The following is a 17,897-nucleotide window of genomic DNA, read 5'->3' on the forward strand; positions in this document are numbered from 1 at the left end:
CTCCTGCTGCTAATTATTATTTGAGGATACTAAGCCTTTTATTGGAGTAGGAATAGCCAGAATTTCCTGTCAATATTCATCACATGGCACTGCTGATGTCTTTTGAGTATCTGATCTTTAGTACACTAGCAGAGCACCCACATTACTTAGAAAGAAGTTATTGATGCTGTATTTGAAGAAACGTCAGCACTGCATAACACACTTTTGTGTAGAAAAATAAATGGTCATTACTGCCTCATACTTTGCCCAAAGGAAGCAGTGCATGAAGCCTGTTGCAGTAGTAAAAGTAAAACAAAACTTAATTCATGATTTGGTTATCTCCACCAAGACACACTTGAGGAGTCAGTTTTGTTGCTCCAGCAGTTGTTTCTCAGGAGAGACTTGTTGAATTGCTACTGTGAGATCCCGAAGTAATGCCAGAGGAGAGGTTTCTGCCATATCCCAGCTCTTAATAAATCAACCCTCAACAAAAGAACATTTTATTAAGTTGTAGTAATAACACAAGTGCTTGGTACCTCAGCTCCCTGCTATTCCATCATCTTCGTCAGCGGTATTATATATCTGAAGAAGAAGTTCCAGAGACACGGGAAGTTCAGGATAGCTGCAGAATTCAATAACTAAAAGAAGAACGGGCAGTAAAAATGAAATAATTTAAAACCGAACGACAGTCTCGGGAGAGCAGACGAGTGGCTGTTGTTCTGTTGCTGTTCTAAAATGATCCCAGGTCATGCCGTCTCTAGAGATCACTGGCTCATTTGTACTTCTTGAAATAAATCTTCAGGTGTTTTTTTTTTTTTTTAAAGTCAAACCTCTTGCCAGAAGTGTCATTTTACATGCTTTCTTCTGTGAAGTCACCGTCAGTTCCTGCCTGGGAATCCTCCAGAGCCTGCGTAGAGCCTTCGGATTGCCCTCCTGTGTAAGTGGGTGTGCTGTACTTCACGAGAATCGATTTAAACTGTACCAGGGGGGCATCAGTGCGAACGCCCATGGGGTCAAAATGAGTTCGACTTACTCGATACCCAGCTTCAGAGAGGTAATGCAAGAACTTATTTAACCTAGAGGGGAAAACAAGAGCATAAAATGAATGGAGGCTGGCTTGACAGGAAGCAGAGTAGGAATAAGTGGACAGTTCTTGTCCTGGAGTGAAGTGGGCAGTGAGGTTCCCACAAGAATCAATGCTAGGACTGGTGCTGTTTAATTGTTCATAAATGATCTGGATTAGTGGCAAGCAGTGTAGTGACAGAGTCTGCGGATGATACCAAATTACACATGATGGTGAAAACCAAGGCAGACTGAAGAGCTACAGGAGGATCTCTCTGGGTGAGTGGGCAGCCATGTGGCAAATTAAGTTCAACATAGATATGTGTAACATGATGCATAAACAAAAGATCCTAACTTAAAATTAGGGATGGGCACGAACTGAACCACGAAGCCCTATTTGCAAGTTAAGTTTGTGGCAGGGCACTCAGCATGACCTTTCTATACTCCTGAATCTCAATCATTTTGACAGGCACAAGTTCAGGAGTGTACAGAACGGATCCTGTGCAAGCTAGAGACACCAAACTTGGAGGGCAGGTAGAGGAGAGCCAGATGGAGATCCCGTGTGAGTTTGGTGCGTCCAGCTTGCACAGGATCCGTTCTGTACACTTCTGAATCTTCTGAACCTGTACCTGTCAAAGTGACTGCCTGTCAGCTTTCCTGGGGACACCTTCTTTGGGGGTCCATAAGTTGGACCCCATAAACTCAATCCTCACCAAACGTAAGAGTGCAGGCAGAAGAGAGTCAGATGGAGATCCCGTGAGTTTGGTGTCTCTAGCACACCGAGGGGGGGGGCATTCTACTGCACCATGAATTTTATTTATTTATTTATTATTTATTTATTTTATTATATATAACAGGAGGGAAAGGCTAGGGCCGCAAACAGATATTACCCAGCCCTCCGACAGTATCGCTCTGTGATAGAGCGGTAGTGGCAGTGGCGGCTCCTACTCAAAAGCCTGGTGGAAGAGCTCCGTCTTACAGGCCCTGCGGAACTGCACAAGGTCCCGCAGGGCCCTGATCTCCTCCGGGAGCTCATTCCACCAGATAGGAGCTGCCACTGAAAAGGACCTGGTCCTCGTTGCGGCAAGCCTGGCCTCCTTGGGGCCCGGGGTCACCAAGCAGTGTTGTGACCCTGACCGAAGTGCTCTTTGGGAAATATATGGGGAAATGCGGTCCCTCAGCTCAAGCCTTTCCCCGCATGTTTCCCCAAGGGCACTATGGTCGGGGAGTCAAAATCTCCTGGTAATCTCAGGCCCCAGGAATATCAAATTTGCTGTTACCAGGGCCAGGGCGTTTTCGGTGGCAGCTCCTACCTGGTGGAACGAGCTCCCAGAGGAGATCTGTGCCCTGCGGGACCTTGTGCAGTTCCGCAGGGCCTGTAAGACGGAGCTCTTCCACCAGGCTTTTAAGTAGGAGCCATCACCACCATTATTCCACTATCATTACCCCTCATCATCGCACCTCGACCATCAATTGTGCGGATATTAAATGGGGTACAAGACGTTCCTGATGGGATGATTGTGTTGCTAGGAGGTACGTTGTTAGCCTGGAATTAATAACTTCTACCAGACCCCCATCTTGCAACCACTGATTTTGTGACATCTAGAGCACCGACATTTTAGTGTTTTGTACTGTATTGTTTTATTCTGTTTTTATCTGTTTTAACTTTGGCACTTGTACCTCTTTGTTAGCCGCCCTGAGCCTTTGGGGAGGGCGGGATATAAATCCAATAAATAAATAAATAAGAACTGAACGAACCGGTTCATAAGGCAGCTAAAAATTCGTCACGATCTGTACTTGGCAAATGGGGCACATCACGATCCATGAACTGAACTGAATTTTTTCAGTCTGTGCCCATCCCTACTTAAAATATATGCCAATGGGGTCTAAACTGGCCAAAATCAAAATGGAAAGAGATCTTGCGGGTGTAATGGATAGCTCAGTGAAAATGTCAACTCAGTGCATTGCAGTGAAATGCGGGGGATGTTTATGAAAAGGATTGCCTGTTAACTGACCAGTCTTGTGAGAGCTTTTATAGAGCTATGATGTGGCTCCATTTGGAATACTGTGTACAGTTCTGATTGCCATATCTCAAATAGGATATTGCAGAGCAAAAACATTTCAGAAGAGAGCATTCAAAATTATCAAAGGGTTCACACACCTTTCCTATGAGGAAAGACTAAAAATCTGGGATTTTTCAGAAAAAAGGTGATTAAGAGGCTTATTAAATAATGCATGGGGTAGAAAGAGTGGATAGAGAACTTTTTCTACCTCTCCCGTAAGACTAAGACTTGTGAGCACCCAATGAAGTTGATGGGCAAACAGGTTCAGGACAGACAAAAGGAAATGTTTCTTTACTCAACAATTAAATTGTGGGATTCTTTGCCAGCCAATGCAGTAATGGGCACAAGCATAGATGACTTTAAGAGGAAATTAGCTTCATGGAGAACACTGGTCTTATCCAGCAGGGCTATTTTATGTTCTTAAGGCTACAGCACAGAGCCAGTTTGGTGTAGTGGTTAAGTGCGTGGACTCTAATCTTGGAGAACCGGGTTTGCTTCCCCACTCCTCCACTTGCACCTGGCTGGATGGCCTTGGGCAAGCCGTAGCTCTGATAAGAGCTGTTCTTAAGAGCTGTTCTTGAAAAAGAGCAGTTTCTGTCAGCTCTCTCAGCCCCATGTACCTCACAGGGTGTCTGTGGTGGGGAGGGGAAGGGAAAGGAGTTTGTAAGCTGCTCTGAGACACCTTTGGGTAGTGAAGGGCGGGGTATAAATCCAATCTCCTCCTCTTCTTCTCTTCCCCATTCAGTCTTAGTTGTATCTTTAAAATAGGTTACTTACTTTGGCATATTCATTCCTTTAATACTGTGTCTATGGATATTATAATAAAAGGCAGGATGTTCAGCGTTACTCTCAAGCCTGTGTCGTTTTGGTCCATTTTGGTTCATTTCGTTACTCTTTCTTTTTCCTGGAACACAGGAAAGGTGTAATGATTTCATGTTAACGACAGCACAGAAGAACCTTTGAAATACAGATAACCTGAACAGTGTGGGCCCAGCTTTACCCTCTGACACAAAATATTTATGATTCATATCCTTTTAGAGCTAACTTGTGACTGCAGAAGATGGGGGTGTGCCATCCTTCTGGCAACTGCTACCTACCGTAGTAATCTGCTGCAGCATCTGGTGTCTTAATAAACACACCACACTCTTCTGAAACACAAGAAAATCAGAATGAGTTTGGGTCTGCATGGGAAAAGAAGTTCACAGTGCTTACATAAAAGAGAAATGTGAATGACTTAAGCAAGCCCTTTTACCACAAAAGGCTAAGACTCCACAACCAGCTTCGGCAGCTGCCAGTGCTTACTCACCATGCATTAGTTCTTTCATTCGAGTGCTCTGTGCCGAAATCTTAGTTTTGTCCATTTAGGGGGACACCTGTATTTCCCAGAAGCCTTCACACACTTCTATTTGTCTGGGTTGTGGGCCATGCATGTTAATATACTGCATGTCACCATTATCCACAAGGTACTCAAAACTATGGGCCACAGGCTCTTGCTATCTGTGTTGTGCTTTGTGGGTGTAGCCAGAGCTTGCACTGTGTATTGTTCCAGCATTTGGCAGAGAGCCAATGTTCTCGGAGAGATCATTAATACAAGTACACAGAAGTTCTTAATGGCATGAGAAGTTGATGAGGGCTGATCCTTTGCGTGAGTCTTGCAGAAAGGGGTGTCTGGTCTAATGACAAAATCATGTCTGGCACTGGTGCCTACTGAGTTCCAGAAGAAGGCATGATGTGACGTTTTCTTGCAGATAACATCACATGTGGAAGCAGTGACTTATGCTGAGGGAATACATTCTTTTGGCCATGTGTGCTGAAAACAGGCTGTGTATACATCACTACTATGATAACACATGGTATTATCAATGGTAATACATATTGTGTCCTTCACCACAGAACAGGAAGTCAACGTGATTGTGAGTGTTTGTGAAAAAACTTCATCCTAAGGGAACAGAGTCCAAGGGATATGAGGCTAGTAGAGTAGCATAAAAAGGTAAAGGTTCCCTTGCTCGAAAGCCAGTCGAATCCAACTCTAGGGTTACGGCGCTCATCTCTGTTTCAAAGCCGAAGAGCCAGCGCTGTCCGAAGACATTTCCGTGGTCATGTGGCCGGCATGACTAAACACCAAGGCGCACGGGACGCTGTTACCTTCCCACCTAAGTGGTCCCTATTTATCTACTTGCAATTTCTTGCTATCGAACTGCTAGGTTGGCAGGAGCTGGAACTAGAGACGGGAGCTCACTCCATCATGCGGCACCCGGGTCTCGAACTGCTGCACTACTGACCTTCCACAGCGTGCAGTTCAGCGTTTTAACCACTTGAGCCACCGCAGCTCCAGAGTAGCATACAGAGGTCCAATTTACTAAGCAACAAACACTGTAGCATACAGAGGTCCAATTTACTAAGCAACAAACACTGACCCTACTCATGGTACCTTTCTACAGAAGTGCTCAGAACTGAAAAAGTGACTCCTTTTACTGAAAGGTGATACTGCAGCCAGACTAGAGGAATAGCAAACAGCCTCTTGCCTTGTCAGGAAACTAGACTGGGGCACATGCTCTTGAGTAAGAACATTTGACTTAGCTGAATAATAACCACAGCTATCATAACAAGGCTGGAAAACTCCACAATTTGAAGCTTATGAGAATCCAACCAATTTAAAAGATACTGCACATAGTTTTGGAACTTCCACAATAATAATTGGTGTTTGTATGTGAAAAGCCTATCGCTGGTAATTTGCTATCGCTTCACAATGTTTATCCGGGTGACGTTTTTAACAGAAAGGGTTTTGAAAAACTTTGCTATTGCATCTTCTCACCTTGTTTGTTATGGCTGCTGGGGCCGTGTATTGAAAACTGTTTGTGAGTTGTGCACTCTGCTTCACAGATGAGTGTTTTCAGAAGGGTCTGGATGTCATCCAAACCATACTGAACTGCTTCAAACAACATTCTTCTTAGAAATCCAGGGTTAAAGAGGGACCCTGACCTGGAAAATAACAATTTGACTCCTTAGAGAAGTGTATTTAAAAAGTAGAACCATTGAACCATCTATATTCAACAAAAAGGCTTGGATTCTTCAACTGGAAGGTGATGACCCGGGAAAAGTCTTAGCTGCCCAGGTAGTGTTTCTCCCCACCCCACCCCTTTCTGCTCCCAGCCTTTTAAGGGTCCGGAGTGTTCCATTTAGTGTTACACAATTTTGATTAACCACTGCTTTTTTATATTTGCCATGGAGGCTGTCAGTGTTGTCACCTCCTTCCCTGCAGAGCAGGGGTGCCTTGTAGAAGAAGACTACTTGGTTTTCATGCCCCACTTTTCTCTACCTCAATGAGTCTCAGAGTGGCTTACAATTGCCTCCCCCTCCCCAGAACAGGCACCTTGTAAGGTAGGTGGGGCTGAGAGAGTTCTGAGAGAACTGTGACTGGCCTAAGGTCACCAATGCAGGCTTCATGTGGAGGAGCGGGGAATCAAACCTGGTTCTCCAGATTAAAGTCCACTGCTCTTAATCACCACACCACACTGGCTCTTCAATGTTTCTTAAGTCTGAATACTCCCCAAACAGCATCAGGCAAAATCTCCATGGTCATTTTAACATCTCCCTACTAAAAAGTTCTGGAAGGCTTGGAGACTGTTTTGTGTCATTTTGATTGCTCATAATAAATTGTATTACATTGATTTGTTTTACGTTCTTCAGACGTAGGGCTATCAGGAATTTTTTTTATGCATCACACTCACGTGTTCTGTGTTTGTGAATTATATAAGCTGTAGCTTTAAAAGTTAAATTGTGCAGCCAGAAAAAGCTGAATTTGGCAACCTGGATAAATCTTAGGAGTTTTGTCTATATCTGCTTATTCAAGTAATCTGATTTCAGCTTCTGTATGAACAGATCATAAAACCTTCCCAGAAGGCTACTAGGGATATGCTTTAAAGTCATTCCGCAAGCCTGGCTAAGGTTGTTTTGACCTAATATAATGCTTTAAGATCTTTGAAGCAGTAAGAACTAGAAACTTGAGAGCCAGTTTGGTGTAGTGGTTAAGTGTGCGGAGAACTGGGTTTGAGTCCCCACTCCTCCACTTGCACCTGCTGATGTGACCTTGGGTCAGTCACAAACTCTGGCACAGCTGTCCTTGAAAAAGAGCAGTTTGTGTCAGAGTTCTCTCAGCCCCACCCACCTCACAGGGTGTCTGTTGTGGGGAGGGGAAGGGAAAGGAGTTTGTAAGCCGCTCTGAGACTCCAAGTGAAGGGCGGGGTATAAATCCAATCTCTTCTTCTTCTTCTTCTAGAAATCCTTTTAGAAAAACCTCGTTTGTGTGTCAAATATCCACCTTTTACTGGAAACAGAAGCTATCTTATTTTTCTACATGAACTGTTTTAAATTTGTGTACAGTAATGTATAACCTTTTTTAGGGGGCTCACCTTACATTCAGGGTCATCTTCTTCCTTTCAGGTAAATATGGCACTTCTTGTCATTGTACAGTAAATACACCCTACCATTATACTAGACATAGAGTGGGGAAGTGCCTGTGGCTGAGACATTGATGAACACTTGCCAGGTAACAGTAGACCATTCTAGGCCTGATGGACCAATGGTTCTGCTCATAAGGCAGCTCCATATGCCACATACAGGACAGTGCATATGAACCCTCTATTTCTGCACCAATAAACATAAATACTTTGACAAACAAGTGAGACTGTGGTGTTAGCTGAAATACTAATACTCTCTTTAAACATTCTTGGGGATTGCTGCTACTTGATAGTTCCTCTCCCTCCCCCAAATATGAAATCATTTAAAATATTTTGAGGTGACAAACTGTACACTGTGGTAGTTAATGAAGCCATCGCAGCCAGAAGACTTGAGATATTCTTTTAGTAGTGTGGGACATCCCTCTCCCTGGAGCAACAACCACCACTATGGTAAATAAATGCGTTTCTAAAACAGGGTTCCTACGTCATGGTCAAATAGCTGCCTTATGGATTTCCCAGCCCTACTTTGTTAGCATTGTCTGACATTTGCAAGGCTAAGCTCCTCAGAGTGAAGAAAGAACTGTTTGAGTCTCCCCAGCTCAGGAGAGATCATGTGACCTTTCATAACCCTTTAAGCATCTCACTCCCCTTTGGCAGCCACCAGTGTCTCCTTAGTAATGCCTGCCTGGCTGTCTGAAAACTGAGAAACTCTACGTACCATAGAGGGCCGAGTTCAACTGCCGTCTTCCCTGTCATACTACTGTGGCAGTCACAAGGGAGCTGCCGATAAGGATTCTCTGTAGGGAACGGTAGGGAAAAAAAGTATTAGCGTGTATTCAATAAGCAAACACGTGAGGCTTGTTTTCAAAAAAATCATGAATCTAATGGAAATGCAATATGCTAAGTAAAAAAAAAACCACCCACACTAATTAGCAAGCGTGGTTGAAGCAACTGCCTGCAGGAGGTGTTATTAAGTGCAGCGTGAGTCAGACTGCGATGCCATGGTATCAGGGTGCTCTTTCAGAATCCAGTGGGAGGCCATTCAGAAAAGCCAAACTGTGGCAAGCTGGTTTGTTGGATTAATTTTCTCTACAATACACCTCACAAAAGCTCAGTAAGGAGCACAGGTAAGCCTTTCCTATCCTAGGTGGTAGTGTGATGCAGTGGATGATGATAGATTTGTGCAGGAGTTTTGGATTCCTGCTCACCATTGACAGGCGTGCATGGTCTAATCTACCTCACAAGACTGTTGCAAGGATAAAAGGGGGGAGGGGCTACTGCCCTGAGCACCTTGAAGGAAGAGCAGAATAAAAACAACAACAATTTGTCATGCAGCCCACAATACTAAAGCACCCTTTATTAGCACAGAGGTCAAGACTAGCTTTTCAACACCAACAAAACCAAAACAGACGCTGTGATAGTTCTGTTTTCATCGACCGGATCTCACGGGCATCAGCCTTAAACTATGTGCATATAGAAACAGATGGTTACCTTCTATCATGTTGCCCTCTCTCTTAAATACCCTCTCTTCACACCACTGACAGTGGATGAGGTACCGAATTTTCTTGACAGTCTCATCTGCAGGAGAGGGTCCTCTCAATACTCTCACCTCTACAAGAACAAAGTGTTCTAGGGCCACCGCAAACAAAACTTCAATGCCTTTGTTGCATCGAGCAGCAGCTCTGCAAAAAAGACATGCTACTACTTAGGAAATTCAGCAAGAACTTTCCCTTCCTAAGTGTTCTGCTTTGTTCACAGATCTAACTTGTCCCTGAAAGTTTCTAGTTTAGACAACCTGCCCGGTTCTGAAGGTTTATAGTGACTGCGAAGGTTGTGCTGTCACAGCTAACCAATTTCCTTACATGACTTTCTATATTTCCTACTTTTACATTAATAAACTGCATGACTCAGAATGCCATCTAAGTTTTGAGTACAGTGTGTGTGTGTATGTGTGTGGTGCCACCAAGTTGTGGCTGGCTTTTGGCAACCCCACAGAGTTTTCAAGGCTAGTGATTAAGCAGAGGTGGTTTGCCATTGCCGCCTTCTGCAAAGTCTTCCTTTAGCGGTCTCTTATCCAACTACAAAGCCTGCTTAGCTTCTGAGACATGATGAGATCAGGCTATACTATACCATTCCACATTCCTTTGAGTGCAATAAAGGGGTCAATGTATCAGGAATCCAAAGCCTAAGAACCGTTGTTCATTTTTTAAATACAAACAGTCCATTCTTGAAATGGCATCTAGAACTAAAAATCTGAAGGAAAAATAAAAACCCTTGACCCCAGCCCTTATTGAGCTGATAAATCTGTCTTAGGGCTGTTTAATTTCGGATTGGAGGTGGGGTGCACAAAGAATGAAATGTATAAAATCCCTTAACATTAGGGCTGCCAGGTCCTCCCTCCTTCCCAGCGGGGGACTTTGGAGGGGGTGGGGACATCCTCAACACGATGACATCATGCAGAAGTGATATCATCACACTGGGGACGCGCCTGAATCCCAAGTGGCAAATGCTTTGAGTTCAGGCGTGTACCCCCCCTAAAAAAAAAAGCATTTAAAGGGACCCTTTAAATGCTTTTTGAGGAGTGAGGCCCTCACACACCTGAATCCCAAGTGGCAAATTCGCCGCTTGGGGGTCAGGCATGCAGCTGGCGGCTGCCCCTCTCCCTCCTATAAGGATGAAAGGGCCCTCCAGCTGATTGGCGAGCCACATGCTCCTGCCGATCAGCTGGAGGGCTCTTTAAATCTCACAGGAGGGATGGTTGCAGGTGGTCGCTCTTGGAGCAGGGCTTGGGGGCGGGTCTTGCCCTGCTGGCCAGTGGCAGGTAGGAGCCCCTGAAATTGAGGGATCCCCTGCCCCCACCTTGGGACTGGCATCCCTAGTTAATATAGAAAACCAGGTGTCAGGGAGATGGGACTCTGCCTTGCCTTCTTGCCTGCTGTCCAGGTGTTTGTTTCACTACATAAAATTATACACTGATAAGAATGCTAGAACACGAGACAGGCTGACACATTTTAACAGCTCTAAATGTCTTCCCATGTGGTTCAAATTGGAGAGGGATGAACACAGACATAGCATGAGGAGGAGGAGGCGTGATGAACAGTCCTAGCAGCCTCCTCCTGCCTCAGATATGCAGCTGTGGGAAGCTTGATTAAATTCTCAGTCTGGAGGAAGGAGCGCTAACAAGCAGGGAGGGGAAAAGACTTCACTTCTGATGTTTGAAGCTGAACTCACAGCTTCTCTTTACTATCAGGAGCCAGCTGTTTCCTGTACTGTCCAAAGTTAAAAGCAGAGATTTCTCCCAGATGCTTGCGCTGTTGTTCTCCAGGTCTGCAGAACCAGTCACCCATCAAGCTGAACACAACGTACAAGCCATGTACTGTATCCACCAGAGGCTCAATCCCATTTAATGCCTGCTGGTGACTGAAAAAAAGGACTGTAAAGTACCCAGCAGGTCCCAGTACATGGCTGTCGATCTGTATTCAGTTTCATGTGCCACACTGTGAAGTCCTCATCTGAGCTGTTTAATTTGCTTTTACAGCAGGTACCTTTCTGGCTAATTCTTGAAGACTGCTGGAAAGAATGATGCCATTTTCCGCAGTCTCTACATGATAGAATTCAATTAGGGGGAAAATGCTGCTTCCATCTCGTAGCAGAGTGTGAGACAATTGCCCTTCAGAAACTGTAAGTGTACCTTGCCACAGCAGCAACTATCATGCGAGCTGCCAGTTCCTTGTAATATTCTGTCCTCACAATGTTGCAACCGTAGTGGCGCTGAGCCACATGCTGAGCCTTGGCATACAGAGAGCTGGTATCTGTCGATGTCACTGACACAATACCAAGGTTTCTTACATTTCTGAAAGCTGCATCTAGATAGTTTACTGAAGATCCAAATGGGTCCAGATGTCTGTTTGGTAGAGTGGGCAAGAGTACATAAACATACATTAAAAATCGTACACAAGATTTACAGCACAGTCTTATTCATGTTTACTCAAAAGTTAGTATCACTGGGTAGTGTTCTACAATCTGGAAGGGGCAGCAGATGTTTCAGACCTTCTTCCTTCCTTCAGTAGCCCATTGTGATGCCAACCCAGCTCAGAACGTTCACTGAGATCCTCCTTCGAGGCCCTTCTCTGGGTCCTCTTCCATCTTAGGCAAGGTAGGGAAATCTAGACATCTGTTTATTTACATGATTTCTGTCTTGCCTATAAAGTAGGCTCAAGGTGGCTACAAATAAAATATAATCTTACTTGGAGCTATAAAGATATGCATCATTATCACAGAATCATAAGAGTTGGAAGGGGCCATACAGACCATCTAGTCCAACCCCCTGCCCAATGCAGGACCAGCCTAAAGCATCTCTGACAAATATTCCTCCAGACTCTTCTTGAAAGCTGTCAGTGAAGGGGAGCTAACCACCTCCCTAGGCAGCTGACACCACCTTTGAACTACTTTGAATTATACAGCATCACACTTGGCTATGGTGTCACATCCTCAACACCTTTCTAAAAAGTTCGCCAGATAACCTTCTCGGTGGACATCTAAGTGCTAAAGACCATTTTGTCTCAGCAGGTTTTTGATTGATCCTCCACCTGATGTGTTTTGGTTTGCTATAATTACAACTGATGTGGTGTTGAGAAAGAGACTGATATTTGCTGTTTATGGATTTATATCTGCCGACACACACACGTCACATGGACTGTGCATACATATATTCCCACAGGCTTAAGGGAAAGCTGCTTGAATCACCTGTTGTGAGAGGTTTTCACATAGAAGGTACTTGACTGCTTTTCATGTTAATGAAGCTTACAGACACATACAGCTCCTAGCCTTAAGGAAAGAGAAGCACATTTTCGCCATTGTTAGCAGAAACAACAGCTAAGGACAGATAACATTACCAGAGGACTTGATGTCACGCAATACACGGATCCGATCTACATCTGAATTGCCATTTCCTGGCAGATGTTGCTTTGATTGCCTGGGAAAGCAGAGATCTATCTACACATCAAGGAAGGTCCTGACGCCAAGACTTCACACTTGACCAGATGGCTTGTCCCTAAGTTAGAGTTTAGTGTTTCAAATATTGGCCAACCCCTAAAGTAGACGCCCTTACTACACGCACCAATGGTTGTAGTCATGGGACGGACTTACAGGTAGGTGGGTTCCCAGCTTGGCAAGGTTGCCACCCACACCAAAGATTCATCTATAAAAGGTGAAGACCATGTGTTGGGTCTTTGCTAGCCGCAAACCTCTCATCATCCTCTGTCTGCTTTTATCCCCTAAAGTCCAGCTTACTATCCAACAACCCTTTTTGTCTATTCTTGATCTCTCGGTGTGCGCAACCATAGAGGTCCATACTTGCCGGCTGGTTCTGGCAGTGTGAGTTAGAAATACCCCTAGGTACTATTTTCTTACCCCTCAATTCTTCATTGCAACAGACAAGGCTTCAGGAAAGATAAGTATAAACTGTGTACCTACCTACCTCCTAAGTAAAAAGGAACTATTTTTCTATTTCTGTACTCCTAAGGAACTTGATTGTATGTGTGTGAGATTCTGTTTTGTGTGTATGCGATTTTGATATTCTTCAGTAAAAGACAAATTGTTTTGAATTCACCAGTCTCGTCTCTCTCACTGGGACATTCTTGGGGTGAATCGGACCTCCGTAAACTTTGGCAGGAACCCATATAAATTTAGTTTGCCATCTGTTGTAGATAAAGCAGATTGGCTAACAGTGGTAAAATGTGCTGTCCTTCGTACTGTTGTATATTTTTATGCCGCTTTCCCAGACCCAATACAGAGTTCCAAAGTGGTGAACATTAGAAAGATTTCAGCATGTTAAAAACAGTGTTTAAAATACAAATATAGATTATTTAAACCCACAAAAATAGGGAGGAGAACTAATAAGAGTTAATGAAGGAATAAAGGTAAAGGTTTCTCTTGCTCGAAAGCCATCCGAATCTGACTCTAGGGGGCAGTGCTCATCTCCGTTTCCAAGCCGAAGAGCTAGCGCTGTCCAAAGACTTCTCCATGGTCATGTGGCCGGCATGACTAAGCACCGAGGTGCACGGAATGCTGTTACCTTCCCACTGAAGCGGTACCTATTTATCTACTTGCAATTCCTTGCTTTCGAACTGCTAGGTTGGCAGGAGCTGGGGCCAGAGACAGGAGCTCACTCTGTCATGCGGCACCAGGGTCTCGAACTGCTGAGCTACAGACCTTCCAGTCTGAAGCTCAGCATCTTAACCTCTGAGCCACCACGGCCACTTCAACAAAAATGTCTTCATCTGCTGGCAATGATAGAGGGAGTCAGATGAATCTCCCTGGGGCTGGAGTTCTGTCGTTTCAGTTCTACAACAGAGAAGGTCCTTTCTCAGGATGCCACCTGTCTAGTCTCAGAGACGAGAACACCCAATGCAGGGCCTCCAAACATGACCAAAGTGGTTGGGTAGGTTCATATAGGAGTACGTAGTCCTCAAGGTATGCTTGCCCTAGCCATACAGGGCTTCAAGTCAATACCAGCATCCTGAACTTGTCCCAGAAGCAAATTGGGATCCACTGTAGGTAGAACAAGACTGGAATTATATAGTCCCTACAACTCTCTCCAGGCAGCACTCTGGCTGCAGCATTCTGTTCCAACTGTAGCTTCTGGACAGTCTTCAAGGGCAGCCCCACATACAGCACATTGCAACCCTCTAATCTAGAGGTTACCAGGGCATGCACCACAGTGGCAAGACCTTTGGTAGCCAGGAAGGCCCACAACTGGCTCACTAGCTAAAGCTGATTAAAGGTGTCCTGGTCACCGCTGTTACCTATTGATGCAAACAGGAGGCCTGGGTCCAGCAGCACCCCACCCTAAAAACCTGCCTCTTTAGGGGGAGTACAACTCAACCAGAACAGGAGATATTGCAACTCCTGGGTCAAACCTCCCCACTCACCAGCAGCAGCTCCATTTTGTCAGGATTAAGTTTCAGCTTGTTAACTTTCATCCATTTAAACTGCCTCTACGGCTTGCACTCTCCCTGTCCATCTCCTGGAGCAGGTCTTCCACCAGGGCAACCAAGGCCCGTTTCTGTCCCAAAACTAGGCCCGAAACCTGATTGGAATGGATTCAAACAATCCTCTTCATTTAATAATCCATGAAGTTACCCAGCCACGACTCATTAAATCACTGTGCTCAGCAGTGGTACAGAATATTTCCCAAATCCCAATACCATACCAATATCAGGATTCAGGAATATCGGGAAATACCGCTATTTTTCTGGCTCCATATATCTGATTCCAAAAAATACCAATTATTTTTGCACCCCCCAGTGGTGATATGCTTCTACAATATCCAGTTCTTGAATTTATTTCATTTTATACCCTTTTTCAGTAGCTGAATATTCCATAAAATGGAATTTGTCACTGTCAATAAATCATTGTTGTCTTTCCACTTTGATCTTCCACACCGAGCTATACTCCCCTGGGGATCTGAGAAGCATCAGAGAAGGAAAGTACTGCAATGAGAGGTAACTTACATAAAATCAAATGCTCTCAAGTACATGATGACATTGGCATCCATTTGTGTCACCTCAATGGTAGGAAAGTTTTCCTCCCCTTCTTCCAATGTTAAATCACAGTCATCTTCCTCTTTGCTGCTAGTCACCACCTTCATCTTATTTAAGTGACAGTTCTCGTGTATCATTGTCACAGAATTCGCGTTATAATCATTAATGGTGACTTTTACAGAATTTCCAAGATGCTTTGCCCACTGTAATCCCATTATACCTAGAGGGCAAAAGACATGCAGTGGTACAGTTATATGCATGCATTGTGGTAAAGCGATTTCTCCTTTCTTTAAACCAGTTTCCAGAGAAACAGACTCACATTCTCAGTGCATGTAATGGAAAACAAATTCTAATTCCTCCATACATGCTGTGAACTGAGGTTGCTCCCTCTAAGGCTGGAAAATATGCAGATATTTGCTCCCAGTACGGCTGCCAAAAGCAACAAGACTTTTACGAATTCTATTCCAAGTATCTTATTTATTTCCATTATTAGTATCTCCTCTGCTGGGATGGCCCAGGCACATGACACAATGTGAATACAATCTATTTTTTACAAAGAATACTAAGTGAATCCAAGGCCAGGACAAGACCCTACCAGTGGCTCCAAATGCATCCAGGCACTCCAGAGGCTTCCGCTCCTCGGCTAAAACAGCTAAAGCACAGACTACCAACTGCCTAAAAGAAAAGGAATCCTGATGAAAACAACTGTAAAAATACACACTCGTTATTTATTCTTGCTTGATCTTTAGTGGCATTTTCTAAAAAAGGTTTGCAGAATAGCATCAAAAAGGGTTTTTGTCCCTGTCATCATTATTATTGTTGCCTTAAGTCTAGCAGATGGTCAGATTGAGGTTTCTGATAGAATAAACTCCCACTACTATAACGTGGCAACACACATGCAGAACACAGCAAAAAGGAACCGCTGACTCCAGCACTGATCAGGGCCAGTGGGACAATCCCCCATCAACTCAGGCTGCCCCCACCCCCTTCTGCCTGCCTCCTCGCTATCCTTACCAGATAGTCGAAGGAGTGGCAGGTTGCTGGCGAAGTCAGCCCCTGTCTTGTCTTTTACCTGAGCACTGCAAGCAAGCAAGTCCTTCCCTTTCCTTACACCAGGTCAATCCGTACCAGTATATTAGTTCATTGGGAAGGCTCCAAATGCCTGACTGATCAATACAGCCATAGGAAGCCACTTATTCGGCCTGTTAATGTTTCTCCTTTCTCAGGGAAGAGGGATTGGTAAGAAATATCGAGTCATCAGGGACTATTTCAGATAAAGAGATTCTATGGCTACCAAAGTCAAAATGAACTCGCGTTCTTTCTTTCGAGCCTCTGTTTCCCCTCTACATTCACAGTCAGGCCCGTACAACAGAATAAACCAAGGGTGGGGTTTCTTTCAGCCCTCCTCCTTCAAATGAGAAGGAGGCTACCATTTCCTTTTACTAAGTTCAGGAGAGGAGGATTCATGCGGATGTGTTTTGCGATGACATTTCGCTGCACCAGCAACTTAGTGTGAGGCCAAAAATATATATACTGTCTTTCAGCCTTTCCCCTGGTTCTGAGACAGCAGAAGGAAAGTAACTCCTTCAGTAACTTAGTTGCTGAGTAGAAAATGGGAGCTCCCCACCCCCACTATAAACTTCTTTGCCCAAGGAAAACCAAACCTTCTTCAGTCCAGTCTGCAATCCTCTAGACACCTGCCTGAAAATAAATCCTATTGAGTATAGGAGAACTAACTTCTGGTTAAACATGCATAGGTTGCACCATTAGTAGTCAATTACAAACACTCTGTACATACTCTCAAGCCTTTTTGTTTCCAGAAGTTCTGAAAAATGTTGCCTCCTGAAAGCAAAGAGATTCTGGGGCTTCCGGAAAGTCTCTGTTCTGAAACCAGCATCCCTTAATCTTGTATCCTCCTTTGTCTCGTAAACCTTAGTCTTCTGATTAGTGTGCTCATTGGTGGGTTGGGGAAGGGGGTGTGGCAGGATTTCTTTTTCGCACTGCGTATTCCTAGTTGTTGCCAACACAGCAAAAATGATAGGCTGCATTAGACTGGCACCTGCGTAGGGATCAGGTAAGTGTTAAGGGACTGTACTGCTCTGCTTAACTTTTTTTTAAAGTATCATCACAAGGGAGGATGGGAGAAAACCAGAATTAGTTGGCTCTGCCTACCACTGAGTACCCTGCCCTCTGCCACTCCAGTTCCAATGAATACCAGCCAGCACAGTTGGGAGCCAACTCACAGTATTTTGCAGCAATGTCCATGTTGTGCCTGATGGGCTATGATCTTGGTTGAAATCCTTCCTCAGGCATGGACACACTGACTGGCCTTTGGCAAGAGTCTCTGATCCTGTACCACCTACTGATTTCTGTGGCTTTGGAAATGTGTAATGAAAAAACATATTTTTAAATGTTCCCTAGAATAATCCCCTAAAAGCCAATATTTCTTACCTGTTAAGCTTCATTTTGGGATTAAAATAGGAATCTGTTTTCTGTGGCGTAGAATAGTTAGGAAGGACTCGTACATCTGTGTCTGCTTCTTTCACAACTTCATGTGTAGACTTGCGAACACGGGCTAAGAATGTGTTTCAGAATGTGAGAAACAGCATTAAGCAGACTGTGTGTGTACATTTTCTATGATGCTCAAGAAGCACCCCAAATCATTGGATCCATGCCAGTGGTACCCCAGAATACGGCAATCATAAAAAGAAAAACTTCCTAGGCAATAAAAATACTGTTAACCACATTTGTAAAATTAGAAATAAATTGTTCTCATTTATTAGCTGTTG

General features: G+C 44.3%; 1 protein-coding gene across 4 annotated transcripts in view; it reads right to left on the bottom strand.

Moving 5' to 3' along the window:
• Positions 1-473: 473 nt before the first annotated feature.
• TRMT1L (tRNA methyltransferase 1 like) overlaps positions 474-17,897 on the bottom strand; it is a 33,357-nt gene continuing 15,933 nt past the window's right edge. For all 4 annotated transcript variants that reach the window (XM_015412779.1, XM_015412780.1, XM_015412778.1 and 1 more), the window contains exons 7-16: positions 17,560-17,683; positions 15,704-15,783; positions 15,079-15,328; positions 11,256-11,468; positions 9,056-9,246; positions 8,283-8,361; positions 5,920-6,086; positions 4,202-4,252; positions 3,882-4,008; positions 474-1,055 (exon numbers count right to left, since the gene is read on the bottom strand). In XM_015412779.1, coding sequence (XP_015268265.1) covers positions 830-1,055; positions 3,882-4,008; positions 4,202-4,252; positions 5,920-6,086; positions 8,283-8,361; positions 9,056-9,246; positions 11,256-11,468; positions 15,079-15,328; positions 15,704-15,783; positions 17,560-17,683 — 1,508 coding nt within the window. In that variant the 3' untranslated portion in view covers positions 474-829. The remainder of the gene's footprint in view (positions 1,056-3,881; positions 4,009-4,201; positions 4,253-5,919; positions 6,087-8,282; positions 8,362-9,055; positions 9,247-11,255; positions 11,469-15,078; positions 15,329-15,703; positions 15,784-17,559; positions 17,684-17,897) is intronic.

This window comes from Gekko japonicus, unplaced genomic scaffold (genome assembly GCF_001447785.1).
Source record: "Gekko japonicus isolate JY-2015 unplaced genomic scaffold, Gekko_japonicus_V1.1 scaffold793, whole genome shotgun sequence".
Lineage (NCBI taxonomy): Eukaryota > Metazoa > Chordata > Lepidosauria > Squamata > Gekkonidae > Gekko > Gekko japonicus.